Genomic DNA, 19,884 nt, shown 5'->3' with positions numbered 1-19,884 from the left:
CTTAGCAAGTCTCAGTCCCTTAGAAAAAGGAAAGGAATGATCTCTTTGAAAACAATTAGAAAACGGAAATGAAAAGTCTGGGTCAGTCATAGTGACGGACCTGGTTTGCCACTGTAAAAACAAGCCTAAGTGGGCACCCAGCTTGCGTGATCTCTCACAGCTTGATTCTACTTTTGTTGTTGTTTAGTCGTTTAGTCATGTCCGACTCTTCGTGACCCCATGGACCATAGCACGCCAGGCATTCCTGTCTTGCACTGCCTCTCGCAGTTTGGTCAAACTCATGTTCGTAGATTCTACTTTAACAAACCGCAATTGGGACAAGCCACAGTTTCCAGAATTCATATGTAATGAGTTACTGTGGTTTGAAAGCAGAGGTTTTGCAGTTTCTTCCTATTCTGTGTGAAGGAGGGGAAGGTGAGAATTTCTGGTTTAATTTTTGAATTGCAGTTTCCTGTTTTGTCTGAACTCAGGAAACTTTTCTTCTAACTGTGGATAACTAAAAACTAGGATCGGGCTTGTTTTTGTAACAGCAGATCATGATTTTTCATTATGGCTGAACTGGGCTTCAGAAATGTTAGTAATAGAGCCTGCTTTGCCAATCTTCCTTGATTTATTTTTTCTTTAGTGTACAAGACTGAATTGGAGAAAGACATCATCTCAGATACATCTGGCGATTTCCGCAAGTTGATGGTGGCTTTAGCCAAGGTAAGACTCTTCTGGTCCAGCTGCCTTTTCCCTCTGGTTATTTTAACTTAACTGTTTGCTTCACGTCATGGTAAGAACTCGATATTTTAGTTTGGCAGCACTTGCACTTTGGAACTCCCTGCCTATTGACATCTCACAGGCACCTTCACTGTACCCTTTTCAGCACCTACTAAAAACATTTTTGTTCAGACAAGCCCATGGTGTTGTATGTTTTAATCTGTTTTTAGCTTATCACTGATGTTAATTATTTTTTGAATGTTTTAAATAGATGCTTTTAAATGTCTTCATTGACAATTGTATTGTTTTATGAACCAACCTGGACCCTTCAATCACCATCCAAGTCCCTTCTTCATGTGCCCCCTCTGCAAGAGGTCTAGAGAGTAAGAAGCTGAGAATGGGCCTTTTCTGCGGTGGCTCCCCACTTGTGAAATGCTCTCCCCAGCATAGCTGCCAAGTTTTCCCTTTTCTCGCGAGGAAGCCTATTCAGCATAATGGAAAATCCCTGAAAAAAAGGGATAACTTGGCAGCTATGCTCCCCAGGGAGGCTTGCCTGGCACCTTCATTACCCATCTTTAGGTACCAAGCAAAAACATTCCTCTTCTCTCAGGACTTTGGCTAATTAAACAATCTATGGCCTTTTAAACTGGGAGGAGTGTGTGTGTGTTACTGTTTCAGTAACAAACAAAAACAGTAACACACACACAGTTTAAATGGCTGTAGATTGTTTAATTAGCCAAAGGCCTGGGAGAATAGGAATGTTTTTGCCTGGCACCTAAAGATATGTAATGTTATGTATTTTTATATCATAAACCATTCTGTGATCCTTGGATGAAGGGCAGTGTAGAATTGTTAATTTAATTTTATTTATTTATTTATTTTATTACAAACCATTTTGAGGTTTTTTTCTTACACTCGAATGGCATATGAATTTCATAAAATAAATGACTGTGGCCTAAATGTGTAAGGGATGCCACACAGAATTTGAAATTAGCTCTTATGGCCAGGTCTTAAGGATCCACTTCACCCTTGAAAGCCAATAACCAAAACGTCAACCCCACCCCCACCCCACCCACTCCCCCGCCGACCAACCACCACTAACATTTTATTACCACAGTATGTGCTCTGAGAAACAAGCTCCAGTGATATGCAACAAATGGTACAAAAGTTGAAACACTGAAAATACAGGTGCTCCCACAGGTCCACAGCTCATAACTAGATATATCAAAGGCTGTAGTCCTCATGACTGTAAAGCTGTCCCCAGTCCATAAATCCAGGCAAGAGAGTTTGTAATATTGTGCATCCTTCTCTTCTCAATGAATCCTGGAGCAAGAAGTGTTCGGTGGTTGCATATCTGAAACAGGCGTTTGTTTTTCGTCTTTAAAAGGGAAGGAGAAATGAGGATGCTTCTGTGGTTGATTACGAGCTGATTGATCAAGACGCCAGGGTAAGTAATGCTGAATACTGACCTCTTTTCATCTCGTATGAGGGCCTGTTGAAAAGCTGCCTCCGGCCTCCCCATGTGCCCAAAGTGTCAACCGTTCCACAGTATCTGAGCAGACAAATGCACTTCCGCTGTTACCAGCTCACAACAGGCTCAGTCTGTCGCAGTGCTCACGCATTTCAGAAGTATTTGACCTGCTGTGAGCCCTTGGGATAGCCAGGTTATAGCTCAGGCTTCCTCAACCTTGGCCCTCCAGATGTTTTTGGCCTACAACTCCCATGATCCCTCCTAGCTAGCAGGACCAGTGGTCAGGGATGCTGGGAATTGTAGTCTCAAAACATCTGGAGGGAGGGCCGAGGTTGAGGAAGCCTGTTATAGATCCAACAGCACCCCAGCAATATTCTCAATACAATGAAGTGAAACTATCCGTAAGTGGGTGGGGTGCTTTGGTAAGAAAAGTGCTGGGAGTCTTGTAACTCTGCTGCCATGGCAGTGGCCAGGTACCTGACACAAAACGTTTTCATCCCAACTGCAGGACTTGTATGATGCTGGTGTGAAGAGAAAGGGAACAGACGTGCCCAAGTGGATCAACATCATGACTGAAAGGAGTGTCCCCCACCTCCAGAAAGGTAACATGCAAATCCAGGCCACTGCAGAGGGGTGGGTGGGGGAAGCCCTCATGTGTTCAGGTCTGGTTGTGGCTCTTTCTGCTGGCCAGGTAACGACTGGAGGAGAAGCAACTGATCTTTGGTTTCATAACTGCACCCATAGCTCAGAGGTAGAACACATGCTTTGCATGCAGATTAAGAACATACAAGAAGCCTGCTGGATCAGGCCAAAGGGGCCAGTCTAGCCCAGCATCCTGTTCTCACAGAGACCAACCATATCCCTGTAAGAAACCCGCAAGCAGGATCTGAGCTCAAGGGTCATTCTCCCCTCCTGTGGCTTCCAGCAACTGGTATTCAGAAGCATGACATTCAGAGCATGTCCATCCTGGCTTGTAGTCTTCTCCTGCATGAATGTGTCCAATCCTCTTCAATCATGGAGGCAGAGCATAGCTAGCAGCCATTTATAGTTCTCTTCTCCACAAGTTCACCCAGTCCTCTCTCAATGTCATCCCAGTTGGTGGCCCTTGTTGCCTCCTGTGGGAGTGAGTTCCATAGTTTAATTCTGTGCTGCGTGAAGAAGAGCTTTCTTTTCTCCTGACCCTTCTGTTTCCATTGGCTAAACTTTGCAGTGTTTGAGAGGTACAAGAGCTACAGCCCTTACGATATGCTGGAGAGCATCAAGAAGGAAGTGAAAGGAGACCTGGAAAATGCCTTCATTAATCTTGGTGAGTACATGGACAGAGGCAAGAGGAGTTGACCATCCCAAAGGATGTTGAGGAAGGTTAGGAGTTGGGTGCTTCTGGTTTGCCCTGGACAGAGGTGTCCCTAGGGTCCCTTGTGCCCTTGGCAAGGAGCTTTATTGGTGCCCCACCCCCCAAAACATCTGGGGGTTGCCTGGACAGGAGGATCGCGCCACCTCAGGGCTGGACAAGGCGCCTGTATGCCTGGAAGCTTCTCTGAGAACCCCTTTCTGTTCGCCTCCTCCAGCAGTTTTTTTAAAAAGGACTGGGGAAGGGCAGGGGGCTATATACAATTAAACTTTTAATACTTTGATTACAGGTGTATATTTTAACCCTGTGTCCATCTTTTTCCTCACAGTTCAGTGCATTCAGAACAAACAGCTGTATTTTGCGGACCGATTGTACGACTCAATGAAGGTAAAGTATCCGAACACAAGTCAGGGGCACGATTCACGAAAGCACCCTCCTGTGCAATCACCATTAAGATGAATGCTGTTTAAGAGCTCTCCTGCTCAGTGATCCTGTGTGCCTCCCACTCATCTGAGGGGGATTTCTCTTGGAGCACCCCAGAGGCCTGTGCCCGCTTCCTGCACCAAACGTCCATAACATTGTTGCCATTTCATTAAATCACTCCCAGAATCCTTGCCTATTTTCATTCTGGGTTCTGAGATGGGTCAGGACTCAAGTGGGGCTTGATCATTCCGTTTGCAACTTAAGGGTTAATTCATTTGAAGTAAGCATTGGAAGTGTTGCTTAGAAACTAAGGAGGCTGCATGATCCTTGGTGAGGATGCATATGCTCTGGCTGTGTAGCTGTGAGAGAATTTCTCCCTGGATGTTAAGTTGAACCTAACCCTGCTTTTAACAAGGCCTGCCCTTAAAAAAGAAAGAAAGCTCTGTTTTTTCTCTCCTCAAGTGTTATCAGGATTTCTTTTCTCTCTGGACTCCATCTGTGTTATTTTACTGACTGCTAACAATTCCCCCCCCCCCAAAATGCACTGCAAACAATAAAGTTTGATTTAAACAATAAAGTTTAATTGTGGGAAATAATTGGTTTTTTTTAGGGCAAAGGAACCCGAGACAAGGTCCTGATCAGGATTATGGTCTCCCGCAGTGAGGTGGACATGCTGAAAATTAAGAGTGAATTCAAGAGGAAATATGGGAAGTCCCTGTATTACTTCATCCAGGTGAGTGGCCATGTTGCAGCAGATCTCCTGTCAGTCACAGCAGAGCAGACAGTATCAGATCACCCCACGGAGAGCTCAGTTGTGTTGAGCATGGTGCTGATAATGCCAAGGTTGCAGGTTTGATTCCTGTAAGGGACAGGTGCATATTCCTGCATTGCAGAGGGTTAGACTAGATGATCTTTGGGTACCTTCCAACTCTATGATTCTATGCTGGCCGTGTGGCGTGCTTCTGCTCAGAATCCCAGCCACTCCATTTCTTCCACTTCCCCCAAACTCCCCATTTCTCTCCCCGCTGTCCCAAGCCAGGCTTCTGTGACCACTGAGAATACTCAGTATTCATTCTGCTGTTTTGGGTAATCCACCCCCACAAAACATTCCCCCCTTTTGTACATTGCAAGCCTTGGAATCCCTCCCCCACCCCAACTTGCTGGTATGCCCTGAAATTCTTGGCGTTGGGCAAGAACACACACATGGGGCATTTTGAAAAACGCAGCAGGACAATTTCTGGCTGCCTGCATGGAGTGGCACAGAATGGAAGCCTCCCTTCTTTTTTGTATCGTTTTGGGAATTCTGATGATCCTGACACTATAAGGAGAGTCAGGGCCAGGTTGGCCCTGAGGAGAGTTTTGGCTTAATGTCTCTCTTTCCCTCTGTTCCCCTTACAGCAAGACACAAAGGGCGATTACCAGCGGGCACTCCTGAACCTGTGCGGAGGAGAAGATTGAAAACTGTGATGGGAATGGAAAGAGTTCCAGCTCCGAGATATGCTCCCCCCCTTTTTTTACCCCGCTTCAGCCCAGCCCTGATCTCCTTTGCAGAACTAGAGCCATTGGCACAATAGCCTTTGCTAACTCATCTTCCCTATCCGGTCTACTCCAGGCGGATGCTGTTGGTTGCTTTTGTATCATTCCCTCCCTTGGCTCAGGCTTTGCTTGGCTTTTACCCAAGTAGCTAATCTCAGCAGAAGTAATCAGGCCAAAGGAGTTAACATTCCAAAGAGAGGGAGAAGGAGAGGAGGGAGGCAATCCTTACATGCACAGTGGAAGATTCTGCCTCTTTTTGTGTGCAATGTTCTTGTTGGAAAGCCAAATAAAATGGAATTTTTACTTTAAGAAAAACACAATTTGCTCTTGTGCATTCTTCCAGAGGAGGAAAGTGTCGGCTTCCTGGTGTAACAGCAATTACCGGTACCTTGTGGTATTCAGACCCCCCCCCTTCTGCCTTTATATATACATATTTTAAAAAATTGCTTCACATCCCTCCCTTTTGGTGTAGCCTCCCATCTGACAGTAACAGACAGTAAGAGCTGTTTGACAGTGGAATGGACAACCTCAGAAGGTGGTGGAGTCTCCTTCATTGGAAGTTTTTGAACAGAGGTTGGATGGCCACCTATCAGGGTTCAGCTGTGATTCCTGCACTGCAGGGGGTTGGACTAGATGACCCTTTGGTGTAATTTCCAACGCTGCGATTCCAAGAAACTAATCCAAACCACTCCTGCTTTGCTTTAGATGAAAGTTACATTATTGTAGACTAGCGGGGAGTGCCTGGTGCTGCCCAGGAATTTGTAGAAACCCCAAAATGCTATGTTTTTAAAATGGATGGTGAATTTGTGAGTTTGGACTTGTCATGTAAATGAGTGGGTAGCTCAGTTGGTTATAGCGTGGTGCTGATAATGCCAAGGTCACAGGTTCAATCCCCATATGGGACAGCTGTATATTCCTGCATTGTAGGAGGTGGAACTAGATGATAAGACAGAAGTACTTTTGGGGGGGGACAGGGGGCGGGTGGGTGTGGGGGACTGGGAGTGGCTGCCGGGACCACATAACACCAGTCCTGAGATATCTACACTGGCTCCTTGTACGTTTCCGAGCACAATTCAAAGTGTTGCTACTGACCTTTAAAGGCTTAAACGGCCTCGGTCCACAATACCTGAAGGAGCGTCTCCACCCCCACCATTCAGCCTGGACACTGAGATCCAGCACCGAGGGCCTTCTGGCGGTTCCCTCATTGCGAGAAGTGAGGTTACAAGGGAACCAGACAGAGGGCCTTCTCGGTAGTGGCACCTGCCCAGCAGATGTCAAGGCAATAAGCAACTATTTTACTTTTAGAAGACAACTAAAGGCGGCCCTGTTTAGGGAAGTTTTTAATGTTTGATGCTGTACTGTTTTTAATCAGTTGGAAGCCGCCCAGAGTGGCTGAGGAAACCCAGCCAGATGGGCGGGGTATAAATGAATAAATAAATAAATAAATAAATAATAATAATAATTTATTATCCTCAGGCTTACTTCCAATTCTATGATTCTATGCCAAACATTGGGTGAAATCATGTTTTGGTCTGCCATCTGGATTCAGCATTGTGCCTGGTACCCAAACATTGATGTAGATCCTCACCCCCTTCTCAGGAACCCCCATGCCAAGTTTGATGAAGATACCTTGACAGGCAACTAACCCTATGCCCCCAGACAGGTGGAATCATGGAAATGTAACATTTTGGTCCACCATCTTGATTCAAAATGGTGCCTGGCATCCAAATGGCAATGAGGCTCTCCACCCCCACCTCAGGAACCCTTATGCAGAGTTTGGCAATGAAAACACAAGAGACTTCTGAACCTATGCCCCCAAATGGGCATAGTCATGCCAAACTCACATTTCGATCCGTTATCTTGGTTCAAAATGGCAGCCAGCTTCCAAATGCCAATAAAAACTGCTGCTCCCATATTGGGAACGCTCGTGTCAAGTTTGGTAAGGGTATCTCAAGATGTGTCCAAACCTATGGACCAGATCAGTAGCATTTATGACAGCAGGGGTGGGGAAACTCAAACCCAGTGGGCCGAGTAGGACCCTTCAACCCTTTCTAGCTTGTCAGTCAGGACTCTTCCCTTGATCACACTTCTCATTGGGCTTGCCCTCGTACCCTCTTTGGGGGTGCGTTTGCCTGGCTGGGATGTGTCTTGAACTTGGATGATGCTACTTGCTTGCCTGGGTGGAGGGATGTGGGCAGTGCTAGCATTCACCATGAAGTTGTTACAGTAAGCATCACACTTCTAACATGGGGTGTGGGGGGGGGGTGGAGTGCTGGCATTGCATACCCTTGCATACCCCCAGAAAAAGCACTGGGGGTAGGGGTGGGGGTAGCAGTCTTTGGCTTTCCCATGGCTGGGCTGCCACCCAGAGGGGAGCTGCATTCATGGCCCCACCCACTTTTGTCTCTGCCCTCAGTTTCTCCCCTGCCCCAGCTTTGCAACAGAATATAATAATCTATAAAACTCTACATGTTTCTCGTGCCAACCTTGCCCACCATCATCTGCTTTTTGGTCAGGGTGCAACACTAGCAAATATTGTATTGAAAGTAGACCCATTCACTCATTCATTTCCATTCATTTCCATAGGTCTAGTTTAACATTGAACACAACACTGTGTAAATAAAAGTACATCCAGCTTCAACGCTAACTCTGGTAACTGAAATCACAGAACAGCCTACAGAGTTCTAGCAATAAAACTACCTAAAATCTAACAACCTACAGATGGCTGGGTGAACATGCAAATTTTTAGCAGGCACTGAAGTAATGAAAGAATCACCAACCAACATATCTCAAAGGTCGTCATTCCTCCTCTGACATTACTCTTATGTCCAGTGAACTTTTTAAAACAAGGAAAATGGAGGAAAGAAATGGAACAAGGACTTGGATGTTCTGATTATCAACCCACCAGTCAGAATGGGTATTAGGAGCAGGTCAGAAATGGCTCACAATACACCAGTGAACTATTCAAAGAAACAAAACAGCTCAGGCCTAGTGAGCACACAACAACTCTGCCCAGTAGGTCTTGCTCCAATGAGGCAGTTGCAAGACCTTCCTCCAGCTCTCTTAAGTCTCCCGCTCCCCCACGTCCTTCTCAAGCAATCTGAGACTCCAACACCTTGTCTCTGCTCTGCCCTCTTCATAGCTCTGCAGGTTCAGGGAGACCAGTGGGGAGGGAAGCTAGTCACCACAGGAAGCGGGGAGGGGGGAAAAATCCCTGGCTTCTTCAGCAGCCTGACTCCACTCTGCCTCTTGCCCCCACCCTCCTCTCCAGCTTCCACTGCTGCCTCTGAATCTGAACTGCCCTCTGACAGAGCCTCTTCCTGATCACTAAACCATGTTACCTCTTCAGCTTCTGACACCTCCTCCTCCCAGTCTGCTCCCTCTTCTCCCTCTGACCACTTATCGTGCCCAATTCCCCAGGCTCTAGCCTTCTTCCCTGGGGGGGGGGTTCCCCCAGCTGGTTCATCCCACCACTCCTCCACATCCAGCCAGTCCATGACACCAGCAGCCTGTCTACATTCCTGTTCCGGCACCAAACGGAGCCTTTCAAATTCACCTAAGAACTTAATAAGAGAGTCAGCAGGATCAGGCCAATGGCCTATTTCGCCCCACATCTTGTTCCCATAGTGGTCAGCCTGGTGACTGTGGGAAACCAGCAAGCAGGGGCAGAACACAAGAGCCCCCTCCCCTCCTGTTGCTGCCATCAACTGGGATTCAGAAGCATTACTGCTTCCAACTGTGGAGGCAGAGTATAACCATCAATAGCCCTCTCCTCCCATGAATTTGTCTAACCCTCTTTGGAAGCTTTTTAGGTTGGTGGCTGTCACTCTCTCCTGTGGGAGTGAGTTCCATAGTTTAAAAGGAGCCCTGCCCACTGCCTACCCTGCTTCTTGGCCAAAAAGGGCCCCAGCAATCTCGCTCTTTAGGAGCTCTGAGAAGGGAGCAAAACAACCATGCCTCTGCTCTAGTAGCCTGAGCCATCTCTCTCTCTCTCTCTCCACCCAGCTCTTCAGCTTAGTTAGGGTCCCCTTTCTAACAGGGTGACTATCGTGGCACCTTCTGAATGTTTATCCCCTGCTCCCAAAAAGGCCTGGAACTAGGGGTGTAGCATGGGGGGCTGAGGGGGCCATGGCCCCAGGTGCATTTTTTTCAGGGGGCATGACAAGGTGCCCCATGACTGGCTCCCTCACTGGAGCCTGGCTCCAGCTCATGAGGGAGTTGCAGATAGGCAGCTTCCTCACGCCCAATGCCACCAGCTGCAAGCCTGAGAAAGGAGGCAGAGAAAGGAGAAGGGGTGGCAACAGAGCAGACAGAAGCTGAGGCATGCACACCTTGAGCTGCACACTTCGAAAGTTATTCACATGTGATGTTCAAGCAGTGTACAGCCTGCCCACACATTATGCAGCTGACTTAAATGCCCATTTCCCCCACCACTTTCACCCCAGCTGCCAGGACCGGCCCACTCAAGAGTCAAAGTGAGACAACTGCCTCGGGGAGCAGGATCTACAGAGGCAGCAAATTCCCAACGTCAATATATCTTTCCCCTTTGTTCCTGATGTACATCTTCCTTCATCTTTTTTTTCCCTGGCAGGAAGGGGTCTGCCTCAGGTTCCAAAATGTCTTTGCCAGCTGCCATCTCCCGTCTCCATCTCCCGTTCGTCTCACCCCTGCCAAATATAAAAATGGAAATCTCTCTGGGCAGGGACCTCTTTCATTCTTTGCACCAGGTAGAGGGATGGTGCAATAATAACCCTAGTACAGTATCCATAATAAATAGCAACACTATGTATGTGAGCAGCCAGCTTCTCAATAGCTCCAAAACTGCAAGAGCAAAAACCTTGGTTCATAAAGTCTGAGCTGATTTTATTCTTAACTCTCGGCTCCCTGCTTTTGTGCATTGCAGGGAGTTGGACTAGCGGATCCTTTGGGTTTCTTCCACCTCTACAATTCTGATTCTATTATTCCTCCAAGGACTGATGCTTATAAATTCAGCAGCTAAATAAATAAAAAACCATGCATTTCTAGACACTTCCTTACACCCATAGAAAGAGAAATTGCTGGGGAAAGCTTCTTGCCGAACAATTTATTTGCTTATTTATTTACTTGCAGCATTTCACCCGAAGGTTGCAAAGTCACAGCATAATATGTAATTTTGCAGGTGGCAACTGTTTTCTAATAAAACAGCAGGCCTAAACTCCTAATGCACAAAGTGCAGTTCCCCATTAGAGGGTGCTCAAAGAAAGCCTTACTGCTTTTCCGTGGACTGAATTGTTCCTATTCTTCTTGACAAACATTTACGTTTTTCTGTTCCAGTCTGGACTGAATTTTCCTAAAGAATTATATTGGAAAGCCTTTGTGTAATCTATAGATAAACAGTTGCACACATGCTCCGTGCATCAGAAGCCCAAGCTTCTGAGAATGTGTTGCCACCCACCTTGGTCACCCCATAAAGCCAACCTCAACACAGGTCATGGGAGAGGTGGGGCTGCTTAAGAAACATGATAAGCTCTGCAAAGTTATTTTAAGCAGCAGGAAAATGAGGGCAAATGCTAGAGGAAACTATTACATGCTCTCCAACATTTCTCGGATGAAAATAGGGACACCCTATTTCTCCAGCATTTGATCTCCTTGCTCGCATAGAGGTCATATACACATGGACATCAGTCACCTGGAGCCAATTGCAACCTCTCCACCTCACCTAGTTCACAAGATTGTTGTAAAGAAAAAAAGGTGTGAGGGAAGGAATTGGGTGCAACACCTTCCACAGATAAATGGAATAAAACAAAATTTTAGCTGTAAGCTGCCTTTAGTCTCTGTCAGGGAAAAAGGCAGGAGAAGAGGAGAATAGAAACTGTGAGAATGATCAGGAACATACCAGAGAGTAAATCCTATTGAACACAGTGGGACTTCGTTCTGAGTAAAAATGCTTAAGGCTGCCCAGGCTTTACCAGGTTACCTGAGAGTAAACTCCATTGAATACAGTGGGACTTACTTCTGAGTAGACATGTAAAGGCTTGCAGTGTAAGGCTCAATTTACAACAAAGGAATAAACACTCCACATGTTTTCTTAAAAAAAGTTGCTGGCTGTTGCATTGCAATTAAAGGATTTAAAGTGGATTGTTGACATTTCCCCTTCAAAATTATAGGAAGGGCTTTGCATGCCAGCTTCATCATTTCCTTCATTTGTTGCAGGTATTTTATTTTCAGTATAAACAGGCAGTGCTTTTTTTCTTTAAAATGTATAGGTGTACTCGCTTTTTGACTCAAAATCACCATTTTATAGTTCAAATTGGGAAAAATAGATACAGTAAATGGACAAAAGTACAAAGATTCACAAAATGTTTAGTTGTATGTATGTGTAGCTCTGCACCCCCCCATAAAAAAGCACTGTAAACAGGACTCCATAGGTGGGTTCCAGCACCTCTCAAGTCGGCACCACTGCCATTCTAAGAGAATGAGGGAGGTGTTCAGGGTGAGTTCTGGCACCTCTTTTCGAGAAAAATGAACAGGGGGTGAACAAGAACAATGTTTTTCATTACAGTGAGGTTTCTGCCAGAAAGCACCCTGGCAGAGTTGTGTTCCACGGCAGATTTGTGTTACATGGCACCCTGACAGATTCGTGCTTTCTAGCAGCCTTAATGGAACTCAACACCTATCTCACAAGAATATCAGAAGTTGCCTTATATTGGGTCAGAGACAGGGGTCAGCAAACCTTTTCAGTCCACTGTCCCTCAGACCTTGTGGGGGGCCGGACTATATTTTGGAAAAAAAAATGAACGAATTCCTACGCCCCACAAATAACCCAGAGATGCATTTTAAATAAAAGGACACATTGTACTCAAGTAAAAACAGTTTGATTCCCGGACCATCCGCGGGCCGGATTTAGAACATGATTGGGCCACATCCGGCCCCCGGGCTTTAGGTTGGAGACCCCTGGGTCAGACCATCTAGTGCAGTACTACCAACACCAGAAGTGGGAACCTGTGACCCTCCAGATGTTGTTGGACTCTCATCAGCCCCAGCCAACAGGGCCAATGGTCAGGAATGATGGGATTTGTAGTCTGGCAAGATCTGGAGGGTGACAGATTCCCCATTCCCAGTGTACAATTACAGCTCTCCGGGATTTCAGACAGGAGATTCGCCCCAGCCCTTCTTGGAGATGCCATTGGGAACTGAACCTGGCACCTTCCGCATACAAAGCAGGTGCTCTAACCACTGAGCCTCTCTGTCCCTTTCCCAGTCTCCTTGTCGCAGGGCTGCCTCACCTTGCTTTGTGGAACAGGTGTGCATCATGGGCATAGTCAGGAGCAGCTGCCCCCCAATCAAGTAAATTAATAAAAATACTTAATTAACTGACCAATTGCATTGCAAATAACTTGGTTCCCCCCCCCCCAACATAAAGCCTGCCCCCACATAAAGTAAATCCTGGCTACACCCTTGGTGCATGTGATTTCCTTTTTTAATGATTTCCGGAATACCGTGCCACTTTTGTACTAGAAAATGTTCCTGCCACTAAGTGTTAAAATAAATACAGCCAGGACTTAATCACAAACGGTTAAATATGCCTTGCTTTTTTGAGAATATTTCTTTACCAATATAAGAAGAATTAGAATAATTTATGGAGCCATGCGTTATGAAAGTGGCTTGGCTAAAGGAAAGATTTTCCAATTATTTGTAAGCATTAGGGTTTCCTTTCTTCCCTTTCAAAATGACTTGTTTACACTCGGGGAGCACTTCTAAATTTTTAATAGACAGAAAGAATTCATTTAATTAGGTCAAGTGACTTGTTTATGTCCAAATTTGGCAATTTTAGTGTCGGGAAGCCTCGCCCAGTGAAGGCCACCAGCTCCCCTTTGCTGTGGCTTCTTTCCTGTAATTGCATTAAATGCTTACAAGCAAAGTCATTCATATTTGACCATGTAAAGGAGAAATGGAGAAAGATACTGTGAGCAGGAAGAAGTCTGGGATGAGGAGCAAGACTGATTGCATGGAGGGTGGCCCGAAATGGTCACTGCATTGGTGGGTGGGTGCACAATGGGAGTAAATGGCAAAATTCTTATGGCTTTAAAATTAAAACCCACCTAAAGTAAAGCACATGACACAAAAATGAGGAAGGGGGCTGGACTCCTTCACCCATCACCAGCATTTTCCAGCAAACTATCATTACCTTAAGGCCTGGTTTTGTTTGGTTTGGTTTTACCGAGAAAGCATTGCTCCACCCAAAATTAGATGTGGCAAAATCCACAGAAAGGATTGGTTTGGGACATGCAGCCCAATCCCACGTCAGGTTTACTTGGAAACAAGTCCCAGTCTGTTTAACATAAGTGTGCATTGGATTGTAGTCATGCAATGTAATGCTGTGGCTGCTGAGTTAGAAGTGTGTCTCATCAAAATGAATTGGGCTAACTCTCTAGGTTTTGTGTTTTAGTCACAAATAAATTAATTTCCATAGATTTCAATAACATTTTAATCAGGAGAGCTAGTGTTTACTAGCTTGTGCCTGCAGTCATGCGGTGGCCCAAAAGATTTTCCTTCTTTCTTTAAAAAATGAAAACAATTTCATAACAATATTACATGTATTCAAAACAATGATTGAGACAACTTTCAAAGATTGGATTTCACTTACATGTTTTGGTAATGATCATTCCAAAATTTAATTACCTTTTCTCAAAAGAAGGAAGTTTTATCATCTCAACATGGTATTTAAAAAAATTTTTTCCAGATTTGTATCTCCACTTATCCTGAGTGTTTAAGGTTTTAAGGCTACTCATAGTCCATTTATTGTCAAATATCATCATTATCAATAGGCATTTGCCCCCACGCTATTTAGGATTGAACTTTAACGTACACTATACTGATCTGAATTGCATTATTTCCACAAGAAGGTGGGTTTAGAATTGCAGCAAGAGAATTGCAGCAAATAAAAACTGTGGCCATAAAAACGTCGAGGGCTTAGCTCCCTTGGCTAATATTAATTTTAAAAAATAAAAAATATTAATTTTAAAAAATAAAACAGAAGCATGTAAAATGAAGGTAGTTTTTAGCTTCGATTGGTAATAATTCATTGTAAGGCCAAAATCAGGTTCAAAAGTTCTACCTAAGCCCCATTAAGATGAATATTGAGGCTTTCAAAGAACCTTCTGATAGTGGATCATACCTCAACAGTGCAAGGCACTTCCAAAATATCAAAACCATATAAATCAAAGTAAACTTTACAAATCAATATAACTTTACGTTAAAATATATACCATATATACTCGAGTACAAGTCTACTTTTTCAGCACCTAAAATGTGCTGGAAAAGCTGCCCTTGGCTTATATTTGAGTGAGGCGGGCCGCGGAGGAGAAAGGCACAGGACTGGGGGTTTGGAGAAGCGCTGTGCTGAGACTCTCCAAACCCCTGTCCTATGCCTGCTCTGTGCGAGGCGGTAGGGAGGGAGAAGCGGCGAGGAAGGGATTCTTCCTCACCACTTCTTCCCCCCCCCCCTTGCTGCAAACAGCTGGGGGAGGCATAGGATGGTATTTATTTTTATTTTTGAAATTTACTAGTAGCTGCTGCTGCTGCATTTCCTACCCTTGGCTTATACTCGAGTCAATAAGTTTTCCCAGTTTTTTTTTTACATTAAGCTGAACAAGAATATCAACAGTAGCATGCAAAATGAAGTGTTTATCCATCCTTGACATTGTCTTGCAGACATACTTTGATGCCAAACATATAAATGCATTTTTAAAAGTTTTTGATGCTAATATGTGTTTTTTTTTTGGTGGCGGAGTCCAGTTTAAAGTATGAGATTTTTATTGAATGCAACTTAATTCTTTTCCACATGCAACTGAGAAAATCTGAACTTCATGCAAGGAAGAGAATGGGATACAATTTGGGCAGAGAAAATGAGAGATTATATTCCACTATAACATTAACAGGACTAAAGACAACATAGGTGGGATTATTTCCCACATGTTAAGTTTTAATTAAACAGCTATAGAGATCTCACAACAGTTGAAAATACAGATCTCATTTGAATGAATTTTGGGGGCATACAAAACATAATCAAGACTTGTGCCAAATTAGACTTGTGCCATTCAGAAACCACAAGATGTAATAATGTCCTTTAAAAAGTATTAATTTCAGCTCAAGTAAATGTCAGACCCTTAACTGAACAGAAATCATTACTTAGGGGGGTCATCCCCTGCTGTTCAACATTGTGATAGCTTTTTACAGACATATTGTATAACTGAAATGGTGCTTTAATAGCATCAAAATAAAATGTGCATTATCAAATAAATTTATTTTAAGGGTTGATACACCATCAATGTGCCCGTTTGCTAAAATGTGATTTCAAAACAACATTTGTGCAAGTCAAAAGTGCAAATTTAAATATTTTAATCAAAGGAAGTAGAAAGCTGTTCCTCTGTAGCATGCAAAATGTTGGCCTTTTAAATGTTTTTTTTTTGGGGGGGTTGTTTTATTATGTATGTTGTGTTCTCATTTTGTATTTTTATGTTGTGAACTGCCCTATGATCTTTGGATGAAGGGTAGTATACAAATCTTAATAATTATAATTATAATTACGTTTTATTCTAGAAAACACTGCCTGAGTTACAATTCCCTGTGTCTGAAAAGAGCAAGAATTATAGAAGGTTTTCTTTTTAGGATAGTTTTTTTCTCTCTGACAATGCAAAAGGATGAAGACTGAGCAAAATAATAATAATAATAATAATAATAATAATAATAATAAAATAATAATAATAATAATAATAATAATAATGGTACTTAGATAAATAAAATTTAGATAAATTAGATAAATTAGACAAATAAAAACTACAGCTAGCATGTGGTGGTCCATAGTTGGTTTGCTTTTTCAAAAGTCACAATAAGGAAACACTTTTATCAGGATCAATCCAAATGCATTTGTCTTTGTTTACATGTTGTTATCCCAAACTCTAGAAATTGTGATTATTTGGAGTGTTGAAGGGAAGAGTGCAGATCAGTGGGGAAATGCAGGCTAAGCTTCATTTGCAAAAGGTGTCCATGGCCCATCTGAGAGGAATTATTGGGCCTGGGCAGGCAGAGGTTGCCATGGTGTTGGGGTGTGTGTTTGTGGTGTCAGGAAAAGAGTGCTGGGAGCAAGGAGTGCTGGGAAGAAGAAGGGCGAAAATAGGGAGAGAGCCATCATGGGCAGGATGGCTGAAGGCTGGCTGAAGGCTGGCTGGGAGAGATGACTTTGACTCCAGGAGGGTGCTACTTGAATAAAATATGGTGGGGAGGGAAGCACTGCCCTACAGGTTCAGTCACATGACTGGGGACACCCACACCATTTGAATAGCAATGTCCATCAACTTGGGGGCGGGGCTCAGCCCCCTCAAATATTTTAGAGGGTGCTGAAAGGACCTCAGCCCTTAGGAGTTGACATCTATGAGTGCTGCACTGCTGCCAGAGTCAAGCCCCTCTTGAAATGGCTATGCTGTAAGATCTAGACTCCATGCTGACTGAAGGTGCAAATAGGTGAACAAACCATGTTTCTTAAAGCTACAACAGTCTCGGTTGCGTCTTCAGTTCTCCAAAGGAGCACAGAACATGGCTGAGCGCCTGGAACCCCCAGGAATCTTGCTAGCATTCGGCAACCTCTGTAATAATATTTATACCTTGTTTTTAAGCAGCATTCTTCACAAAGCGGTATATGAAATACACATTAAAGGGTAACCAATAAAATATAATTTAAAACCATTTAAAACATTGGCATGTGTTCTGAAACAACAAGGATCACTTAGTCATACAAAAGCCAGATCACAACTCAGTTTCCACTGAAGGCCATGACCAAAATGGTGGGCCTTCAGTTGGGTTTCCTACCCTCTGCTCTTGATGTGTCTAAAGATTCTCCTTGTTGCTGCATTATTTCCCTGATTATTTCCAATTCACATTCCATCCCTACAATTGTTATATCACAATAGATTTATGTTTGTTTTTTTTCAGCTTATTATCCTTAACCATCCATTTGCCAATTCCTGCATGTACAGTATTTAACATTTACAATATGATTATTTCTAAAATATTTCCCCCCTTCATTTTGCATTCACTAAATGTCTCCCTCTTCTCCTTAAATAACAAAACAGGTTGCATTTACCCATGCCTATCCCTTTTATATTGCTACTAATTGTTTCTATATTAATTCCCCTTTCTTATCATCTTATCATTCTTTGGTACTTTTTACCAAAAAATTACTTCTTACACTTCATCCCAAATATATCTCTGTTTCCCCCCCCCCCTTTGCTGCTTGATATTACATATTTATCTATTATTCACAATCCATTCCTTATGTTCAATTCCTGTTTCCCATCAGATGTTGTTTTTTTCACATACCTTTAAAGAACAAAAGAGGTTACACTTTCCCTTGCCTATCTGTTCTAAATCACTTATTATTTCAGTCTTTCTTTTCTTACTATCTTGCATTTGCTGCCATCTGTATCTAGCTTCTCTGTCATCTTTCCTCATTCATTTCCTCTTCCTCTTCCCTTTTCCAGTCCACACTCCCCCCCCCATTCAGTGCCCATTTCCTGCCTAATCCCGCTTTGTTTTGCCAGTCATGTTCTCTCCACAGCGTCTGCGCTCTGTTTCCATTGTAAAGTTGGCTGTGTGACATTAAATCTAAATAACAAGAGCTCTCTGCATTCCTTTGACATTTTGTTCCTGTTCACCTTCCAACTCTACACTTCTGTGATTCTATGATTCTCTATAAAAAGTGGCCTGGTGGAGGCCAAGGCAACGAAGCAGCCGCCCTGGAGCAGAAGCTGACTCACCATGAGTTGGAGTCAGTGGTTGGACTCCTTTCTCACTTGATTGTTGCCTCCACACACCATATTTTCCTTAAAACAGATCAGAGGTGCATGCTATAGTATAACAACAAGCTGGGGTGTGGGTGTGGGAACCTATGGGAGTCATGTTTTTTCCTGTCACTTGGAAAGGTTAGATGATGCTGTCATTGTTCCATACATGGATGACCACCCAGATGTTGAATTCCATAAGCCCTAGCCAGCATAGCTAACAGCCAGCAATGCTGCGAGTTGTAATCCAGGAACATCTGGAGGGCCAGAGGTGTATCAGTCCTTGCCATGCTGGTGCCCTCCAGATGCTGCTGGACTACAAATCCCATCAGCACCAGTCTGCACATCAGTTGCTGAATGCTGATTTAAGCTGTCCCAGCCTACCTCTCTGGGCAGTTTGCAAAACTATTAAATGTACAAAAATAAACCAGGATTGTAAAACAGTTGAAAAATTGCATAAATAATATCGAAAAATGAACCAGTTCAGTCTAGGTATAGCAGCTAGAACAATCGAAAACCCACAGAACACTAGCTGAGAAATTATTTGGTGCAATGACAATACCTTTTATAATCAAACAGCCTGAAAGACTGAGGTCTCCACCTGCAGCCTAAAAGACCACAGCGTCTGGTAGGCCTGGAAACAGATTTGAAGCCCATTTTCATCAGTGAAATTTGAGAGGGTGTGGAAAAGAGGAGGGGATTGACATGTAGGACGAGGCTATCAATGGCCTTGTTCTGCCTCCGTGGTCAGAGGCAGCAATGCTTCTGAAGACCAGTTGCTGGAGGCCCCAGGAGGCAAGAGGGCTCTTGCGCTTGGGTCCTACTTGCAGGTTTCCCAGATGGGCCACTGGCCTGATCCAGTACAGCTCCTCTTATCCTCTCAATAGAGCTCCATATTCAGAATTGAAATGCACCTCTGCTAATAAATTGTGCCAGCCTGCCTCGTTTGTAGACGCAGCAGATGGTAGGCACTCAATGGCCCTCTTTGGCTGCAGGCAAGGATGTTTGAGGGCCAGATTCAAGGAAGCTGAGGCAGGGCTGGTGTCACTGCCACCCAGGCTGTCTTGCAGGATCAGGGCTGCCTTTCATCTTCCTTCAGCATACCTCTATGCAGCCTGGGCACCGCCAATCGTAAATAATGGATTCCCCCTCCAGACTTGCATCCTTCTTTAGTGGAGCCAGGTTTCGGGAGCGCCTTGCTGGCTCTTAGAGCCCAAGGAAATGCAATCTGGAACCCATGTTAATGGCGCTTCTCTGCTGTGCCTAGCTCAGGAAAATCCGGGTCTCTTTATAGTGGAGCCATCTGGTGCTCCTTGAATGTGCTTATTAGTAATAGTGTAGGTGGGTCTATCCGCCTGGGACGAGAACTCCGAAACAGATGCTTTGTTTATGTGTTTAAAAAACCCACCCCACAGATGGCTCTGAGCCAAATGCGATAATCACGACCACCTCTGAAGTGGCTCTAATCAGCTATGTGAGACTGTATCAACTCTTATGTTGTTTGCTCAAGCTGGTAGTTTAGAGGTGCCGTGTACAAGATATTTGTAGTCGTAATTTCTCCAAACAGGTTAAGGCAAACACGA

The 19,884-nt window shown here is 44.1% G+C and overlaps 1 protein-coding gene across 2 annotated transcripts in view; it reads left to right on the top strand.

The window, feature by feature from the left end:
• ANXA2 (annexin A2) overlaps positions 1 to 5,803 on the top strand; it is a 37,589-nt gene extending 31,786 nt beyond the window's left edge. For both annotated transcript variants that reach the window (XM_035132137.2, XM_035132136.2), the window contains exons 7-13: positions 626 to 705; positions 2,090 to 2,149; positions 2,682 to 2,775; positions 3,384 to 3,479; positions 3,853 to 3,911; positions 4,558 to 4,680; positions 5,346 to 5,803. In XM_035132137.2, coding sequence (XP_034988028.1) covers positions 626 to 705; positions 2,090 to 2,149; positions 2,682 to 2,775; positions 3,384 to 3,479; positions 3,853 to 3,911; positions 4,558 to 4,680; positions 5,346 to 5,405 — 572 coding nt within the window. In that variant the 3' untranslated portion in view covers positions 5,406 to 5,803. The remainder of the gene's footprint in view (positions 1 to 625; positions 706 to 2,089; positions 2,150 to 2,681; positions 2,776 to 3,383; positions 3,480 to 3,852; positions 3,912 to 4,557; positions 4,681 to 5,345) is intronic.
• The last annotated feature ends 14,081 nt before the right edge of the window (positions 5,804 to 19,884 follow it).

This window comes from Zootoca vivipara, chromosome 14 (assembly GCF_963506605.1).
Source record: "Zootoca vivipara chromosome 14, rZooViv1.1, whole genome shotgun sequence".
Classification (NCBI taxonomy): domain Eukaryota; kingdom Metazoa; phylum Chordata; class Lepidosauria; order Squamata; family Lacertidae; genus Zootoca; species Zootoca vivipara.
The sequence above is the reverse complement of the archived record's forward strand: the minus strand, read 5'-3'. Positions and strand labels throughout refer to the sequence as shown.